Below are 19,463 nucleotides of genomic sequence, written 5' to 3' on the forward strand. Positions count from 1 at the left end.
CACCACTGAGACAGAGAAAAAGTCTTTCCTAGATCGTCCCTTTACAGCTGCGGAGTATGTTAGGCAGCACATGGGAAAACCGTCACTGCACCATCAACAGCTCCAGCTGCTGCTGCAAAGCAGTTTAAGTTCAGCACAAAGAAACCTGGAATAACTTTATTTTGGAGCAATCAATATTTTCTGTAAAACTTTGGGTTGGGTCTTTGTTGTTCTTACTTGGGGAGTTTCAACATGCATCATGCACAATCTCTGGATTTTCAGCTTGGTGACATGGCGCCACAGCAAGCCCTGCAGGAGTGCATGAGGCAACAAAATGAGTGAGGCGGGTGGTCGAGGAGCTTGCCTTACTGACTCCAGTTCTACCTCCGATACACGAGTATACAGACATAGGCAGATGGACAGATGTCATATAAACTCTTGCTCCTCTAAAATAATGTGCAATCTACACAAAGCTGCAGCTAAAACCAAGCGGCATTGCAAGTCTGAAGACAGAGATGGCCCTTCGTGCCCCGGTACTGTGCGCTGGGCTGAGTGTGCACTGGCCCTTCCTCCAGCACGAGGGCACAAAGGGTGAACCCAACCCAGGACGCTCTGGCACAAGAGGAGTTAAGCACCCTCGCGTCCTCTCCCTACATTCCAAAGGACAGGGCTCCGTGACAGCACAGTAGCTGAAACCAAAAGGGAGGGCTCTTGAATTAATTAACTGGAAATGAGTCTTGTCAATGTTTGGAGAGGCAGAAGGGGTGAAAAGAGACTGCTAGAATTAATCACAGTGAGAACCTACTTTGACTGCCTGCCAGAGTTCAGGAAGCCCAAGGAGAGGAGGGAGGAGAGGAGCGAAGCTGCCTGCCATCTGAGGGGGCGAGGAATCCAAGCAAACGGCCAGGCTTTGCCAAGGAAGGGCGGTGCCCTCAGAACTTTATTATCTGCTGCCACAGTATGCACAAGGTGACACTAACGCACATTCTACGCGGGGACAAGGGAGGCCAGACAGCTACGCGTAATGCAAAGAAAAGGGGGAAGTCGAGGACTTTGATGGTGGCTGACGCCACTGAACTCTGCTACCGACAAGACCAGAGTTCCCAGGTTCACACACATCTTCAAACACTTGCAGTTTCACGTATCGTGGAGAGGAACATCCACAAGTCAGACTCTGAAAATTCAGATGTTTGGATGGAGAGTTCTTTCACTAAGGAAAAAGAAACACAATCAAAGATATAACAAGTCTATTTACAAGAACTAACAAAGGAAAGACAGGTGGCGTGTGGACAGTGATCATAATCCACCGGGAGAAACCCGCAGCGACGCGTTCAGATCGCACAAGGGGCTTCCTGTTCTTTAACAGCAGTGAATGTTAGGCATCTTTTAAAGAAAACGCCTAATTTCTGCCAGAAACTTTCTTTAGAGATGTATAAATTTCAATCTACTTTTTATATTTCTCCTCCAAAGCAAGTTTGAAATTTTAACTTTTAAGAAAACAGCAACATAAAGGCTGAACCAAAGTGGTCTTCAGCTCTACTTGGGGCTCTCTGGCAACCGGGTCAGAGACCTCCCTCCTCACCAAGGACCTTGTGGTGCCAAGGTCCCGGGGCATAGGAACAGCTGTCTGTAACTGCATGGAGGGCAGCTCACATGCGGCCACTTACCGGCGGGGGATTGTCACGAGTGGACTTCAGAATCAGCTTCTCCCCCCTCTTCTCAACTTCAAATCCCATCTTCTTCAGCAGGGATGTGTCCGCCAGCCCCTGCTCCTCCATCTTTGCAATCAAATCTTGGTTCTGGCTGTTGTCCTCAGTGAGGTTGCGGACAGCGTATACCACCCACTGCGTCAGAACTGCAGCCGAGTGAAGGAATATGGTACCAGGCTTTGCTGTTGTGTAAGTGCACATGAAAGCTGGTGGGGAGTGGACAACACAAGCACCCTGCCACCACAGGCACCTACAACCCTCCTGGAACACGTGGCCAGGACACACCACTGGGATACACAGTCGGGCATGCGACCAGGACATGCAGCCAGAACACACAGTTAGGAGGGGCAACCAGAACATGTGACCAGGACACAAATCCCAAGTGGAAAAGGAGAAGACGACAGAACAGGTACATGTGTACATGTGCCCAGCAAGTGTGACGTCCAGGTGGCACCCGGAGGTGCCCACTCAGGAGGGATGAATGAGTGCATGAGGAAGCAAAGGCTCAGAGCAGCGGGCTGAGGTTCATGAACACTAGAACACACGGGCCTCAGGCAGGTGCATATGTGCGCGCGCACACACACGCGCGCACACACACACACACACCCCTTTGTTGGTAGTTACGCTGAGTCACTAGGTAAAGAAGACTCCTACAGACCTGGCCATAGAGACACCTGGTCAGAGTCAGACAGGAAAACCATCCTGCTCCTGTTATCAGTAGGAACTGATTTGGAGGAGTGACTGTGGAATTTCCTTCCTTTGGTGTTTTGGAGACTAGACGCCCTCAAGGACTTGCTGGATTTAGTTTAAACACTCCTGCTCTCGAAAGCCTCCTGCTCGGTGTCCTACACCCTGAACTGAGCACAGCTCGGAAGATGAAGATGAAAGTTTCTCTTTGTTGCCAACAAATAGAAATTCAATGAACCTTTCCGTAATGACCTTGAATGATGAAAGCACCCACTTGACTTGCCAAGGAATCTGGTTCGGTGGCCAGGAGCTGCGCAGCCCTCAAGACAGCACACGGCTACCACACGTCCTTCTGTAACAGACCCTATAGAGACCGCTCTAGGGACCTGTTTTCAGTGGTAGAACCAGAGACATATAAGAGACTGTCAATGAGCTTGCCCAGTGGCCTGAACCCTGGTCCAAAGGGAATGACAAAGAACCTGGGATGGAATCCTAGTTTTTCCAAGGAAAGAGGCCTCCCTGCTCGTGATCAGAAGAGGCTCAGGAAAGCCAGGCCTTCCTGGGGGGGTTACTAGGTGGGTCCACTGAGGTGCCTCCAAAGAACGGGCATGTCTGTGTTGGGCAAGGAACCTGGCAGCGAGGGAGTGGAGCCTCCCCAGCCCAGAGACAAGGCTTCCGTGGTCACAAAACCAGCAGCTCCTTCTGTAGCATTTAAGGGGAAAAAAATCCAACTCTTTTCTCTCTGGTTCAATAATTTCATAGAAAATAGAAAAGCTGAACTCCTCTACTGCAGTCAGACCACTGAAATGTTGGGAGCAGAGGCAGCTGCAGGCTCAGGAGAATCTCTGGGTTTTAAAAGGTCACTTCACCTAGTCCCTTGAGCCAACCCAAGCTGATCTGTATCCCTGCCGAGCCCCACCTGACCTGTTGGTTCACAGCCCTTTCCCTGGCTGCCTCTCCTGGCTCCTCCACACAGGCTGAGCTCACATTTGAGGGCCTGTGGTCTGGACACAGAGCTGGTGCAAAGCAGAGGCCCAGCCAGTGACTGTAAAGTGCATGACCCGAAGGCCACTGAAGGTTCGTCACTGAAACCACTGTGGGTATAAATGACTGACCTTCTCCAGATGGGACAGGATAGGGCTGCTGGTGCCCTCCGGATGCTGATCCCATACTTAGTCACCAGTTTGGTAGGAAATGTTCTCCACTGGCCATTTGTCTATTCTCCTTCATAATAAAGCCCGGGTCCTTTACAAGGTTGCTCCCCCCCCCCCCCCGAGACAGAATCTATACAAACATTTAAATACACATGGTCTAAATTGAATCTTCTCCTCTTTTCTGCAATCACCAAATCTCAATTTTGTGCTATTATAGAAAATAAAAATAACGTTCCCAGGTGTCAGATACTTGCACTATGTGAATAAGCTTCTGAGCAAATTATTTGCTTTATCGACCTCTGCACTCAGGACAACACCGTCACTATGCACATTGGTTTCCTCACTTTCTGTCGAAAAAGGGGTGTATTTAGGTAAGAAAATGTGTAAGACCAAAAGGTTTGGGTTCATGCACGTAACTAACTGGAAATGACACAAACAAAACATTTTCTTCTTTCTGAAACTTACTGGTTCTTCACAAAGTATAACTGAAAACAGGCAAAAGGAGCTTCCCTCAATGCTCTGAGCTGCTGAAACTGAGGGCTGGCTGGCTAAGTGGCAAAGGAGCGACACCAGCAGGGCCACGGCCAGTGACAGATGCAGAGGCTGTGGAGAAGAGTGCCACCACCCAGAGCTGTATGTCAGTAAACCACCTCCACTGTAGGGCAGACCAGCCACGTCCCCAGACAGGGCTCACCTGTTCCCCTCCCTGCAAGCTGGGGTGAGTGTCCCCTCCTCCTGCAAGCGTCCCTCAGAGTTCCAGCACTCTGCTATACCAGCTTGCGTTAGAAGCTCCTGCCATGGATTCCAGAGCATTCTTCTAGCAGTTAATGCCACGCTGTGCTGCACTAATGTGCCCTGTGCCTGCGAGCTCCTGCAGGAGCCACACCTAATTCCTTTCCGCAGCCCAACACCCTGTCCAGGTCTAGTTCCTGGCTCAGAGTGACAAGCTCAATTCGCATCTGTGGAAATCATGTAAGCTATGACTACTTGTCGGTATTTCTCCTCTGCCCTCATGCCTGTGAACCCCTTGAGAGGAGACTGCTGTCTTATCCGCCTGCCTGTCCTCTGCCCCAGCATGATGCCAGGAAGCCCGCACTGCAGTGCCAAAGTCCAGCTGTCCCCTCCTTCCCACAGAAGGGCTGTGGCGGCACTCAGCACTACACTGGCTGTGCTCTGCCCTCTGGTTCTGACTGGTTCCCGAGTCGGGGCTCTGGAGGACTGAGTCAGAAGAAGCTAATGCCACTGAGGCAAGGAATGAAAGGTCCAAGATGAGCAACCCCAGAATTCCCCTGCCGAGGGCAAGAAGGAGCTCCTCTATCACATTCTGTGAAAACACCTGTTAGTATGGTATTTATCCTCAATTCATCCTTAAAATGCTGGGTAGTTCGTTTCTGCAGAAGAGAAAGGGAAAAGGGGCACAGAAGAATGTGGCGGAGAGCCGCAGCTCCCAGCTGGGTCTTCAGTGTCCCACTCCAGGACAAGTTACCTGGCATGCAGGGCCTTGCGGAAGCAGCACCAAGTCCAGGAGAAAGGCACCTCTCCCAGACCCTGCTGCCAGCACAAGGAGTGGAGGGGTGGGGTGGGGGCACAGACTGCCCTGGAGCAGCCCCTCAGGACCCTGAGTCCACAGAGGAACAGCAGCAAGCCCAGCACTGGCCACTTCAGGCCGTGATGCCCTCTCTGGAGCCAATGCTGTCCACCTTCTGTCCTAAGGAGGACTTCACCTGATCAGAGTCCCAGGAAGCACTTGCTGTCCTGGGCAGCAGGTAAAAACCATGGCTTCCCCAGTGAGCATGGCCAGCCAGGGGCCCTCCACCTGTAGAGCATGTAGCGCAAGGGTCCTGTGGCCTGTCCCAACTTCCAATGGGAATGTCTGGGCTCTACTGTTCAGGACTTCAGACATAATGAAAAGCACGAAATCTATGTTTTATAGTTGTTCCTTTCAGAAAATTAAAAAGGTTTTTTATTAGGTCTTATTTCTTTTTAATGTATATCTATTCTTAAACTGATACATAAAAACAAAAATTATAGGAAACTATAGGAACCATGTGAGATTTAAAAAAAAAAAAAATTTGTACTTGTAGATGGACAGAATGGCTTTATTTTATTTATTTTTACGTGTTGCTCATCATCAAACCCAGAGCCAGGCAAGCACCTTGCCTCTTGAGCTACGTACAGCCCCAGCCCGACGTGAGGTTTTGATACACATACACTGTGTAATGTTTAAATAAGGACAAACACACGGATCTCCTCACACGCTTGTTGTTTCTTCGTGGTGACAGCATCCAGATGCCTCCCTCCCAGCTCTTTACAACATGCCATGCACCACGGTTCCCCGTCATCACCCCACTGGCCACTGAACCCAGACTTCTTACTTTAGCTAACTACAACTTACTCCCCATTCATCAAAATAAAAGTAATAACATTTTGCAAAATTTGAGTTGAAAAGAGAGTAAACCCAGCCCTAGGAGGTGGGGAGCACAGCCCTGGGGTGCGAGTCTGTGGTGCGGTGTGCTCCTGTGCCCGCAAGGTGGGAGCCTGGGCAGCCAGCAGACCCAGACTGCACTAAGTGCTACAGGGAGATTAAAGAAAGTCCCAGTTAATGTTCACACGGCCCTCTTGTTCCCTCTCTAAAGAGACAGGGAGCAAGAAAGAGTGAGGGGAAAATTAAACACCTTCTAAAGTCTCTAATCCCACCAACACTTGAAGTGCGATATTGTGTGCCTGGCTCTGGAGAGAGCTTCTGGCGTCTCCGCAGCTACTACAAGTAGACGGCTGGAGCCTGTCTGTTGCACAACTGCCTCCAGAGAGCTGCACCCAGCACTGCAGGGAAGGCTTGCAGGGCTGCACCCTGAGGGCACCCGGTCCACAGGGACCAAGGTGGCACCAAGCACTGTGAAGCTGCTGACCAGGGAGTGAAAGGAGTAGCCAAGAACACCTGCACTGAGGCGGTGACCCTCCCAGATACCTGCCGCTGGTCCAGGAGTCAGCGCTGAGCTGACACCTTGCACCTTAGGAGGGCAGAAAAATGCAGGCTGAGAAAGGAGCCTCCGTAGACAGGCTCATGACCAGCACAGTACCGACAGCAGATTCACATGCCAAACGCAATTTTTAAAGTAGTGAGAGTGAGTCAAAAGACTAGATCTGCCTAATGAGAATCCTTCCTGTAACCACGGGCCACCTGTTTGGGAGTCAGGGAAGTCAGCACTACTTGAAGTCCTGGAGAGACAGAGCACAGCGCAGGCCAGCACTGTCCAGGAGGCTGCTGAGAAAGGGCTACAAAGGCTGGCCGCTAACTAAAGCCACTTCTTTGTATTTCATTTAGTTTCATGTATTTTGTTGATTGGAAAACTCAAAATAATAATACTAATGAAAACTGTTTGAAATTCAAACTTTAGGGTCCACAAATAGAGTGTTGGGGCCATGGCCAGCAACACTTATCTGCGTAAGTGGAGCAGATGTGGAGACAGACCGTGGGAATCACTGGCCAAAGGCACCTGCCACACGGCCTGCCGAAGGGCCTGCGACTCTGGCCTAGGGCACAGAGGCCTCAAAACACTGGTTGAATGAATAAATAAATGCACTATTGAGGACTAGGGTTGAAAAAAACCTACATTATTTAAATGAAAACAATTTAAATATGTTAAAAATTTTTGACTTTTCAGGCTATAAATGTACTTTATGTAATCTGTATAATAAATACATATACTTTATACATATTAAATTTTGCTTTTAATATATGTTCAAAAACCATTTTTAGACAACACGCCCTTGAAGGCAAGGGACCTTGTGGTATGTAACTTCTCAGGGCACGCTATGGGGCCGAGAGCAGGGTGGAGCCCTTGCTGAGCTGGTGTGTGAGAACACCATGTAAACCCTCCCCATTAGGCCTCTACATACAGCTGGGCCGCTTCCTGCCTGACGTAAAAGGTTTCTTAAGACAGGGTGAATGGCAGCCCCGTGACATATGCAAACAGGTATCCGTGCAGACTATGGCAAAACTGAGGCAAATGTTTTGAGGATGCAGGAGTAGTTCAGTTTTAAACTGGTTCTGAAAGTACCTTACACGAGCAAAACGCAAATACGTCAATTTCCATCATCCAAAGGGGAAAATGGCAGGGGCTGTGGCAATGCAACTGCAAGGCTCCCCCGATAGAGCCCCCCGCCACACACAGGGCAAGCCCAGACCTACTCCAGGCACCTCCTGAGGCACTGCTGCTGATGCTGGGGGAAGAGGGACCTGTCAGAGACAGGTGGGGCCAGACAGGATGGAGATTCGGGAAGGAGCCTCCCCCAGGTCAGGCCCCTGCAGCCCTCAGGGGCGATGCTGTGCTTACTGGAGGACAGATGGCTGTACTTCCCCTCCTCTGTGACCAACTGGGTTTAGCTCCACACTTTTCCCATTCAGAAAATTAAAGCGGGAGCTTCCCAGCCTACATCCTCCAGGGCTCCGTGCGATGGTGGAACGGTGTGTCTGAGGACCACGGCAAACCACCCCTTCCGCTCCCGCTTCCTGCCCTAGGGCTCCCTCTGTGGACCCAAGGGAACATCTGTGCTTCAAGGGTCTCTGTGCAGTGCTGCATGCACTCTCCCATGATTTGTAGGCTGTCTTGTCCCAACAGCTTGACAAACCGAGGTGGCACCCGCCAACTCACTCTATAGTGACTTGCTCACAGCCAGAGCCGAAACTGGTAAAAACAAAACAAAAAACCCATGAATAGAGGAGGGTAGGGAAGCAGATAATTGCTAGATTTGTAAATCACAGGTCACGATATGAAGAACAGGCTAGCACTTGCACTTAAATACCACAAAGACACACAGTTCCATTTTGCTGAGGAAAATGGTCACCTCGAACGCTACTGCTCTGAAGGAGATGGAGCATCACGGGGAGCAGTATGAAGGCCCTGAGGAGCCCTGTGGAGCCTTCCTGGACCACACAGCACCCACCGTCACAAGAGGAACTGCTCTGTGTGCACAAACCAGGGGGCAGGCCACACTCGCTGTGCTCAGTGGGCACAGCTAAGGCTCCCCAAAGGGACTTTGAAAGGAGACTAGACACTTCCCGCGCGTGCACGTGTGTGTGTGTGTGTGTGAGTGAGAGAGAGACAGAGAGAGGCCGTTTCTCCACCACTGAGCTGCGAGACCTGCCCTAGACATCCCCCCTTTCGTGGGCCTCTTCCCTGAAGTCCAAATGTCTTTCCACCTTAGGAAGCGCCCCCTTCCGAGGCAGCCTCACCTGGGGCAGGGTGAAGAACCAGATCACCTCCATCCTCTGCCCACCCTGCCCTCTGCCAGTCCAAGTGCACAGGGCCCAGCAACCAGGACAAGAGCAAAGCCAGGGCCTGTGCAGCTGGCCGTGAAGTCACAGGCAGACCACGTTCCCCTCTCTGGCCTGAGAGTCACCACTCGCCCTTCCCACTCCAAAGCTGTGGCGGCTGGGCGGGGGCCACGCTCACAGGTACCTTGCATCCGCAGGGTTTGGGCGGTGAAGGATCCTATGGCTCTGAAACTAATTTTGTATATGACACAGGCTCTGGAACCATTTTACGAACCACTTCAAAGCCAGTGTGGGTGAAGCAGTCACGGCCTGGCACCAGCATCACACTACAGGTTTCAGGGTCAGAAAAGCCAACACCATTTCTAACTCAACCCACACCAAAGGGTTCTGAGGCCACAGATAGTCCCATCTGTATTTGGAGCAGCACTCTAATGTCACTTCTGAGACTCTACAAGGGCCACTGCACGCAGCAGTTTAACAAAGTGCCCAGCATGTGTGCAGCACATAGCAGTGCTTTGACACGTGGCCCTGAGCACGGGCTCTGGAGTCCACCGGGGTGCCCCACTCTCCTGCGCACTCCCTGCCTGCAGCCCCCTCGCATGCACAATAGGAGCACTCTGATAACGTGCCCTAGGTCCTGGCTGGGTCTGCAGATACGGGGTGGCTCCTTCAGCTCCTCTACTAGATACAGGCTGTGAGATGCTGTTTAATAAACTCTTGTGGCCTTCTCGTGTGCTTGGGAGACAGTCTGGGAAACAGTCAGCTTCTAGAAAGAACAAGAGTTCAGATCCATGACCCTGTCAGCAGGGCAGGATTGAGCTTAGCTGCTTGTCGACGGAGGAACTTGAGGAGCCAGGGGACAGGGAAGAAACCCTGGGAAGCTCGAGGCCCTGCCCTCCAGGTAAAGAGGGTGTTTGCAAGAGCCTGGCACTCTGAAAATAAGAAGCCACCAGACAACAAATTGGTTCAACCAATTGGAACCATTCAAAGCAAAGGGCCCTCTGGGTGCACACACAGCTTCACAGGGTGCTCCCCACGTGCACAGTGCACAGAGATTGAAAAAAACTATCAGCTTGTCACATGGAAATCCAACAGAAAACCCGAGTGACAGGACCAATCGCAGCAGCAACCATCCCCATGACAGTATGCTTGCAGCCATCCTACGCACCCACGGAAGGCACTCAGCCGGAGTACCCTCATCCTGCAGAGGAGAGCAGCTTCTCTATGCCCACCAACATGCAGTGGTGCAGTCGGGCCTGGGCATGGGCAGTCGGCTCCAGCATCACCCTCCTCGCTGCCCGGCCACACTGCCCCCAAGCCTCTTCACTGCCCACAGAGAACCAGATGAGTCCCCTGGAGGGACAGAGCAGTCCTTCCTCCTGTCATTGAGGTGGTGAACTTCTAAGACCTGCCTGGAAATCAAGAAAAGGAATGGCAGGATGCGGGATGCCTCCCTTTCTCTCCAAACAACTCCCAGGAAATGAGCTGCAGATACCACTGAGTGACTACCTCTGCAAATACCTTTGCAACTAGCTAACAGAACCACAGTTCAAACTGAAATGAAAAACTGGAGTAGAAAAAGCAAGTAATCCCATCTAAATTATAGGAGATTAGTGTTGGTCTAGCACTAATGACATTTCAGAATTAATAAAGTATAGCCAAGGGTCAAAAACAGTGCTGAGCTACAGAGGATTAAATGAAGAACACCAACAATGCGGAGCTTCTGGCAGATTTCAGAACGGACAAGACGCAGCAGGCATTGACGAGTCAGGAGCTCTTCCTGCAAAGCCAGGTGCCTGGCACCTCCTGTGCTTGGGGATGTCACTAGTCCCTGTGCTGGTCTGCTCCAGGGTCACCACAGCCAAGCTGCCTTGCCTCTCTTCTGGCACCAGTCAGTGGCCCTAGGAAGTCACTGTCCTGCGAGGGGTGGCCCCGGTTTGCACAGGCAGAGGTATCCAGAGGCATCCTGTCCCCTCCCCCACGAGCCATGCAGACAGACACAGCAGGGCAGCTTTCTTCCAGGCCCTCTGCTTCCACTTCTGTCAGGAAGGAACATCTCAAGAGAGGTGTGCAGCCTGGCTTCTCTCCCCACAGAGACTAGATCTCCCTCTCCAGGGGAAAAGCACTGCTGGGTCCATTTTAAAGCCAGGCAGCCTGCAGCAGGAATTTATAATGGGTAAATAATTCCAACTTTAACTGGAATCAAGCCAACAACACTTTAGACTATTTCAAAGCCATGCTGGTTGTGGTGGTGACATTAAGTTCTTAAAGTCTTCCTTGATATATATCTTTCTTTGAAAAATTCTAAAAATACAGAATAGATTGCTTTTGGCAAAAAATTTATCCAGTTCCAGAAACTTAACACTTTAACGTGTTTTTCCTCTTCTCCGAACAATAATGCCTCTTGATCTTTACAAGTCACATCAAGGGATTTAGATACACACAGAAACCCAACTGGGGCTGGATGCAGCTCAGGGTACAGCACTTGCCTTGCGTGTGCCAGGCTCTGGTTGCGCATGCATGAGCGCGCGCGCGCGCACACACACACACACACACACACACACACAGTTCGTCATACATTTGGAAGTCTCTTGAGAATGTGATCATGGTCTAGTCACTCATTTAACAACCATGAAGGCTTTGTGCTCAAGGCTGGGAGCCCAATTGACATGACCCTCCAGGTCCCGCCCTCGAGGAGTTCATACTTCAGGGTAGAGGCAGGGGGTAAACAACACAACCAGCCACAGTGACAGGCTGAAGAGAGCCTGCAGAACTGCACAGGGCACAGGCAGCAGGGCTGGGCTCCCTGGGAGCTGAGTCCAGAGGATAAGCAGTCATGGTGCACCTGAGGAAGTGGTGCAGGCAGAGAAGCCACCCGAGGGGGAAGCCTGTGGGCAGAGGCCAAGGTGTGAAGAGGCAAAGTGGGTCTGCCAGGTCTTCTGGGGACCATTAGGATGCTGACGCCAGCACAAACCCTCAAAGAGCTGGGGGCGGTGCAAACGGGGCCTTGGTGGCAGGAGGAAGGCTGGGCAGTGAGGCCCAGCTGGCTCCATCCAGACTGCCTTTCGCAAGTTGCTCCAAGTTGGGTGATCTGTGCAACCTCATGCAGGAAGCTTCTCCACTTGGAAGCATGGCCAGGTTGCACGTCAGAATGACATGAGGGGACGTGTCCCAGGCCTTGCACCGGACCGAGTACAAGACCTGTGCAGGCTTCCTTCCAAGCAGCAGGCTCCTGTACTGGTCCGTGACTTCACACCTCCTTCCCTCAGTTCCTCATTCATAAAATGGGAGGCAGACAATAAGATGGTGGGATACAGTGACTGACAGTTTGGGGAAGAGATCAAGTTCTTGGGCTGTGGGGACAGCAGAGCTGAGTGAGGTTCAAACTACACTACCATTCCTGCTGCCAACCACCCAGGGGCCTTGGCACCTACAAAACTGAGGTCAAAACACTATTTCATATGATGGTCAGCAAGATTAATGAACTCGATCACAATGCCTGGCACGTCAATAAATGCCAGCAGCTATCGGTAAATACACAAAACTGGTGGGTTCCTTTTTTCCCCCCTAAAGACCTGCAGAAATTTGCTTGTGCACAGACCCTGCCAAGGTTCTGAGTGAGGTGCGGCTGCGACCTCCCTCTCTTCCAAAGTCAGACTGTGGTAAAACACGAATCTTGCCATGGTAACCGTCCCCTGTACACAGCGCAGGACGCTAGTCATTCACACACGCTGTGTACCCATCCCATTGCCTGTCTATACAATGCTTTCCATCTGGTAACATGGAAGCTCTCTGCCCACCAAGCAGCAAGTACCCTCTCCCGCTACCCCAACCCAGCCCAGTGCCAGACTCCACTCTGCCTCCACATCCAGCACTCCAAGAACCTCTGGTGACTGCTCATTTCACTGAGCACGTGCCCAGGGAGTCAAGGACCATTCGCACGGTGGCCTATAGCAGGGTTCTCTCCCTCCTCGAGGTTGGGAACACTCTGCTGGACAGATGGACCACATTTTGATCATGCCCTCATCCCCCGTGGACACTTATTTCACATTCTGGCTCTTCTGAACAATAGTTCTATGAACACAGACATTCAAATTTCTCTTCCAGACAGGGTTTTCGATTCTTTGGAGCATGCACCTCAACATGCAAGAGCTGCATCATGTGGTGATTCTGTGTTTGAACCTGAGGAACCATCACACTGTTTTCCACAATAGCTGTACATTCATTCCCATCAGCAGTGCAACCAAGAGCCGTTTTTCCAACATCCTTATCAAAAGTTTTTAAAGTAATAATTGCCATGCTAATGGCTATGAGGTGGTATCTAATGGTAGTTTTGATGTTTATTTCCCCAATGATTAGTGAAGCTGAGTATCCACCTCTTTGTGGGCTTCCTGGTCGTCTGTGCATCATCTTCGAGGAAGTGTCTGTTCAAGTCCTTTGCCTATTTTGGAATCAGGTTGGTTGTTTTCTATTGTTGCTATTAAGTTTTAGGAGTTTTCTATAAATTCTGGATATTAATCCCCTATCAGATACATGTTTTGCAAACATTTTCTCCTATTCTTTACCTATTTATTCTGATGATAATGTCTTTTGAGGCAGAAAGTTTTAAATTTCCATACAGGTCAGTTATCCTTTTGTCACCTACATCTCTGGTGTCAGAACCAAGAAGTCATCACCAAACTGAATGCTGTGAAGCTTTGGCCCTGTTCTCTTCTAAGCCACACAATGTTAGGTTTTACATTTAGGTCTTTGATTGCTATAGTTTGTGTTACGCCGTAAAATTGGGAAATGTGTATTCCAGATCTGTTCTTCTTATATGTTCTTTGGCTGATGGAATCCAAAGGATTCCGAATGAATTTCAGGGTGGGCTTTTCTATTTCTGCAATAACTTCATTAGGATATTGACATGGATAGCAGTGAATCTGGAGACTGCTTTTGGAAGTACTGATACCTTTAACAATATTAAAATTTCCAACCTAAGAACATGGGATGCACCTCCAAACAAACTGTTTATGTCCAGATTAAATTCACCACCCCCCTACCCCTCCCCAGTACTGGGAGTTTTCATTGTACAAATCTTTCACCTCCTTGGTTAAATTAATTCCTAAGTATTTCATTACTTTTTAAAAAATATATATTTTTTTTAGTTGTAGATGGACACAATATCTTCATTTGTTTATTCTTTATGTGGTGCTAAGGATCAAACCCAGTGCCTCACATGTGCAAGGTACACTGAGCCCCAGCCCCTTCATTACTTTTGATGTTATTATAAATGGAGTCACATAATTTCCTTTTTAGATTGCTCATTAGTACACAGAGACACACCTGATTTTTGTACTGACTTTGTATCATGCTACTTTGCTGAATTCACTTATTAGTTCTAACAGTATTTACATGTAGAAAATCCTACATATAAGACCATATGATCTGTGAATAGAAACAGTTATGCTTCTTCCTTTTGGTTGTTGTATTGTATTTCTAGTTTGTTCACAGGGATTTGTTATTCCTTTTTTTTTAAATCATGAAAGGGTATTAAATTCTGTCAAATGCTTCTTTCTGCATCAATAGAAATGATCACGTAACAGTTCCCCTTTACTCTGCTACTGCTGGTTTTGTGATGCTGAACGTGCTTGGCCTCCAAGGGCGGCCCAGCTGGTCATGATGGACAGTCATGCTGGTGAATCCAGTTTGCTTGTGTTTTGTTGAGGATCTCTATGTTGATCTTCATAAGAGATACTGGTCTAAAGTTTTCTTTTAATGTAGTATCTTTAGCTTTCCTATCAGGGTAAAGCTGACCTTACAGAACAAGCTAAAAGTTTTCACTCCTCTTCAAGTGTTGTAGAAAAGTTTGAGAACGACTGGTATTAATCCTTTAAATGTTGGGTAGAATTCACCATCAGGTCCTGGGTTTTTCTTTACTGATACACTTTTAGTTACTGATTCAATCTCTTTACTGGTTTTAAGTCTATTCAGATTTTCCATTTCTCTGCAATTTTGTTTGGGCAGAATTTCACTCTCTAGGAATCTGCCCATTTCATCTAAGTTTTCCAATCTGTTGTGCTCATAACCATTTTTATTTCTGTAGAATCAGTAGTAATGCCCCCATTTCATTTCTTCAAGTTGATCAATTCTGTTGTTCTTTTAAAAGAACCAACTGTGGTTTCATAATTTTCTGGTTTTTTTTTTTAATTTTAAATCTTTAGATTTTGTTTACCTCTTACCTGTTTTATCTCTGTTTTAATCTTCATCTTCCCTGTTAGCTTTGGGTTTAGTTTATTCTTTTTCTACTTCCTTTCCACAAACTGTAAAGTTAGGCTATTGATTTTGGGATAATTTTTTAAATGTAAATGTGTATAGCTATCCACTTCTCCCCCAGCACTGCTTTAGCTGTGTTCTCTAAGTTTGAGTAAGTTGCTTTCATCAATCTGTATTTTCCAATTTCCCTCTGATTTCTTTTCTGACCTATTTACTAAGAGTATGTTGTTTAATTTCCCAAATTGAAGAGTTTCATTTTGTGGCTGATTTCTAACTTCATCGCACGGGCTCACAGATGATACTGTGCATGTGGCCTAATGTATGGTCCATGCTCTGAAAATGCCCCAGGTACACTTGCGAAGAACGCATGCGCTATTGCTGCTGGCAGGGTGTTCTGTGTGCGTCTGCAGACCTAGGTGGTCTGCCGTGCTGTTTCACTTCTCTGCTCCCTTACTCGCCCCTGTCCCATTGTCCTATCCATTATCGAAACTGGGGCATTGAACTCTCCAGCCATGATTTTAACACCATGTATTCATTCTTCCTTCAGTTTTGGTTCAGCATGTTTTGGAAGTTGTGAAGTCTGTAAACACTCGTGCCTGTACGCTTTGTGCTGCACTGACCTATGCAACACAGCAAGTCCTCCTGGGCGTCCCGAAGGCTTTCTCAAGTCTGCCGGGTGGCGGGAGCTGCCCTGCTCTCAGCGGTCCTCACGAGCTGCACTTGTACCGTCTGTTTCCACCCTTCAATCTTAGCCCCGTTGGTCTGTGGAGCTGAACTGAGTCCCTTGTAGACAGCACATAGCTGGATTATGTTTTTATTTATTGTGTTCACCTCTGTCTTTTGATCATCCCAGCTACACTTCGAGTAATTATGGTAAGAAAGGGTTTACGCGTGTCCTTTTGCTATTTCTCAGATATTTATACGACTCTCAGCTTTTTGACCCTTGCTTCTGGTATTACTACCTTCTATTGTGTTTAGTTCATTTTTTATAGTGACATGTTTAAACACAGCTTTTTAATTTGTGGTTACCATGGGGATCACACTTAACATTCTAAGGTGACAACATTCAAATTTGAATTTATACCAGTTTAACTTCAATGACATACAATGACTCTGCTCCTTTACAGCTCTGTCCCCAACCCTTTTGTTTTTTCCCTCTTCTGTTGTTAACGTCATAAAATTATATCCCGATATATATTTATATATATACTAATATATTTAGTATTTCTTAATATACTAACAATTCTTTGAAATGTATCAGTTCCTTAAATCATGTAGAAAGCAAAATGTGCAATTCTAACCCACTGCTACAATGGCACCAGCTCTTCCAATTACCTATCTCTTTACCTGTATCGAGGCCATTCGTCCCGCACACAGCTTGGAGTTCCGCTAGTGACTCCTGCCTCCTCCTGCAGCAATCCGCTCAACACTGGGCAGGGCTGGGCAGGACAGGGTGGGGCCAGGTCCCAAACTCCCTCAGGTTTTGTCTCTCCCATCTGAAGGACTGTCTGGGCAGCTCCAGGATTGCCGGTTGCCAGTTCTGTTCTTGTGGCACTCTGAACACACCAGGCCAGCCCCTGCCTCCTGGTCTTCCACGTTCCTTCCTGAGGAGAGACCCCGCTGAGCACACTCCTGAGTCACTCCTCCTTTGGGCGTTTAGGATTCTGTCTTCCCAGTCTGACTCCATGTCTCTGTCAAGCTCCTTTTACTTGGGGTTCACTAAGTTTCGTAGACGTTCACATTCAGGGAAGTTCTCAGCCCCTGTTTCTGTCCCTCCCCTGCGCTGGGCAGAGCCACTGCTCTGCTGGACGGCCTTCCACAGCCTCTGCAGCTCTGAGCGCTGCTTTCTTGTTGTTTTTTAACTTTCAGTTGTGGATGACACGACACCTTTATTTTATTTATTTCTATGTGGTGCCAGGCGAGCTCCCCCCAGCCTCGCCCCGCCCTGCCTTTCACTTTGCTCGCGCATTTCCGGCCTTTCTCCACAGGTCCCTTCAGTTCTCTGAATATCCTTCAGACCCTGTTTTAAAGCTCAGTCCAGCAGTTCTTCTGTCTTTGGGCTTATGTCTTTCCTTTGAATAGGCTGCATTGACCGTCTTTTATGTCTTCTGATTGTTTCTTGGTGTTCCAATCTGAACATTTCAATCTCACCCTATGGTAACTGTGGGAACACACTCTCTTCCCGAGTCTGCTGCACTCACTGGGCTTGGTGTTCGAGGAACTGCTCAGGCTGTCTCACTGGCAAAGGTCGGCTCAAGGTGGCAACTTAAGATCTCAGCTGTTCTCTGCATTTTGCCTTTACCTACAGGCCCATGGTCACTTTCTATTTTTCCCTGTACATACAGTTGTTTTTCAATGTCCTTTCTTTAATGTCTGGGTCTCAAAAGAGGAAAAAACAAATTAAATAAGGGGAAGCACTGTTCCTTTAAGCTTCTGAAAGTCACCTCAGTCAGAGGGAGCAGGAGGTTCAAGAGCCAAGGCCTCCACCTCTATACTGAGCCTCCACGGCCCAGAGCCTGATGTCAAGCTTTGGAGGACAGGTCCCAGGTGTCCGGAGCACAGAGACCTTTCTGCTCCCCGGCCTGGCTCTCAGGAGCCTTTGCGCACACAGCGGCGTGCCACAGATCTAGGGCAAGGAGCTGTTGAAAGTGACCAAAGCAACCTAACCGCTTGACCTCCTAAGCCTCTTCTGTGTGTGGCAGGCCTTCAGTCAAGTCCACAGCTCCACTGGTCTGACTGAAGAACTCAGATGGTTGAGGCTTAAGGGAGCCTGGCAGGGCTCTGCTTCTTGACCTGGGTGCTATTTACACGACATTTACCTTAGAATGATATGCAAACTGTACCTATACATTAACTTCACTTTTCTATACCCATATTATGTTTCAAAATAAGCACAAATAATCCTTTTAAAATTAGGGGAATGACTGAATTGGGACTTGGAGCGTGACAGGGATTTTTGCCAGAGCAGCTCACAGATTCTACCCAGGAGACAGCATCTGGCAACAGCTCCCGACACCAGCACCCTATGCCCCAGAAAGGCAGCATGTTCCCAGCTCAGGTACCTGCCTTATTGTATGGTCCCTTTTCTACATCAGAAACCCAGCAGGATGGAGCTGGGGATTTTCACAGTCACTGATTTTCTGCAAACCCATCAGGACTTCCGGGTGCTTCCTAATTACATGCAGAAGACACCTCCAAGAGTTGCACGGGTTCCTATAGGGCTCCAGGAGAGGAACAGCTGAGTGCCTTTGATTGATATTGACTTTAATATCTTCCCAAAACTGAAGAATGTTTTGATTTCCTACAGGCTTTTCCAACCTTTAACCAGAATATGCAGATCTTGATCAGAAATGAACAGTCATTGTTCTGTGAGCCGTTGTGGGAATATAAGCTTACACTAATTTTCAGAACTAAAGACAAGATTCTCTTGCAAAAGCACTTTTTTTTAAAAAAAAAAATACTTTTTTAGTTATACATGGGCACAATATCTTCTTTTTGTCTATTTATTTTTATGTGGTGCTAAGGATCGAGCCCAGGGTCTCACACATGAGAGGCGAGTGCTCAACCGCTGAGCCACAACCCCAGCCCGCAAAAGCACTCTTGACACACACACACACTCCATGAACTGGCCAGCATGCAGGGTTGCTGCCCTGTCCCCAGGGGTGTCCACCTCCTACCTTGCCTTCTTGGCAGCTACCAACTTGGGAGACTTCCACAGCACAGGCCTGCTTCCACTGTGCCGTTACCATGAAGCACACATCTGTCGACGCCCGCGCCATCTTTCCAGGCAGCTCACAAAACCTGCTGCCCCTGTTGCATGGTAACAGGATGACTGCTCAGCATGGCCAGGATCAGAAGCCACACTGGCAATGCCTGCTGTCTCTGCCTCAAAGATGTCCAGACCCAAGGATGGTGAGAGTTGAAAAGGTGAGCACAGTAGAAAGCCAACTTCACTTCTACATTTTAAACCTCTGTCCAATGAAGGGATGACAAGCATCCATAAAAGCCCAGGAAGAGAATGCCCTAAGCAAGAAGAGGCGTGCACTTCTCACAAGACAGTCAACTTCAGACACAGAAGCAGAACTCTGGATTCCCTTCAAGTTCCTCAGAGCTGCTCACCAGAAGAGGTTCGATTCTGCGGTGAGCCAGGCCCTTGTTCATTGTGCTGCTGACCCTCAGCACCATCTGGTAAGTGGTGTTTAATGACCCACTTCTCCAATCAGACTGTGGCCAGGGGTGGCACCTTCCTTAACTCAATGGGCCCTGGGTGTGACACTCATAGAGTCTTTATAATTTACTCGCAAGGAATTAATGAGTGCCTGCTTATTAAGGCCCAGAGAGGATCAGACCCGACAGAGTTCTTTCTTTTTTTAATGTGTTGGTCCTAGAATAGTAATTGTA

The 19,463-nt window shown here is 48.6% G+C and overlaps 1 protein-coding gene across 2 annotated transcripts in view; it reads right to left on the minus strand.

Moving 5' to 3' along the window:
* Positions 1-888: 888 nt before the first annotated feature.
* Atxn10 (ataxin 10) overlaps positions 889-19,463 on the minus strand; it is a 142,516-nt gene continuing 123,941 nt past the window's right edge. For both annotated transcript variants that reach the window (XM_027954634.2, XM_027954635.2), the window contains exons 11-12: positions 1,647-1,834; positions 889-1,189 (exon numbers count right to left, since the gene is read on the minus strand). In XM_027954634.2, the coding sequence (XP_027810435.1) occupies positions 1,187-1,189; positions 1,647-1,834 (191 nt within the window). In that variant the 3' untranslated portion in view covers positions 889-1,186. The remainder of the gene's footprint in view (positions 1,190-1,646; positions 1,835-19,463) is intronic.

Source organism: Marmota flaviventris, chromosome 3, assembly GCF_047511675.1.
Source record: "Marmota flaviventris isolate mMarFla1 chromosome 3, mMarFla1.hap1, whole genome shotgun sequence".
Taxonomy (NCBI): Eukaryota; Metazoa; Chordata; class Mammalia; order Rodentia; family Sciuridae; genus Marmota; species Marmota flaviventris.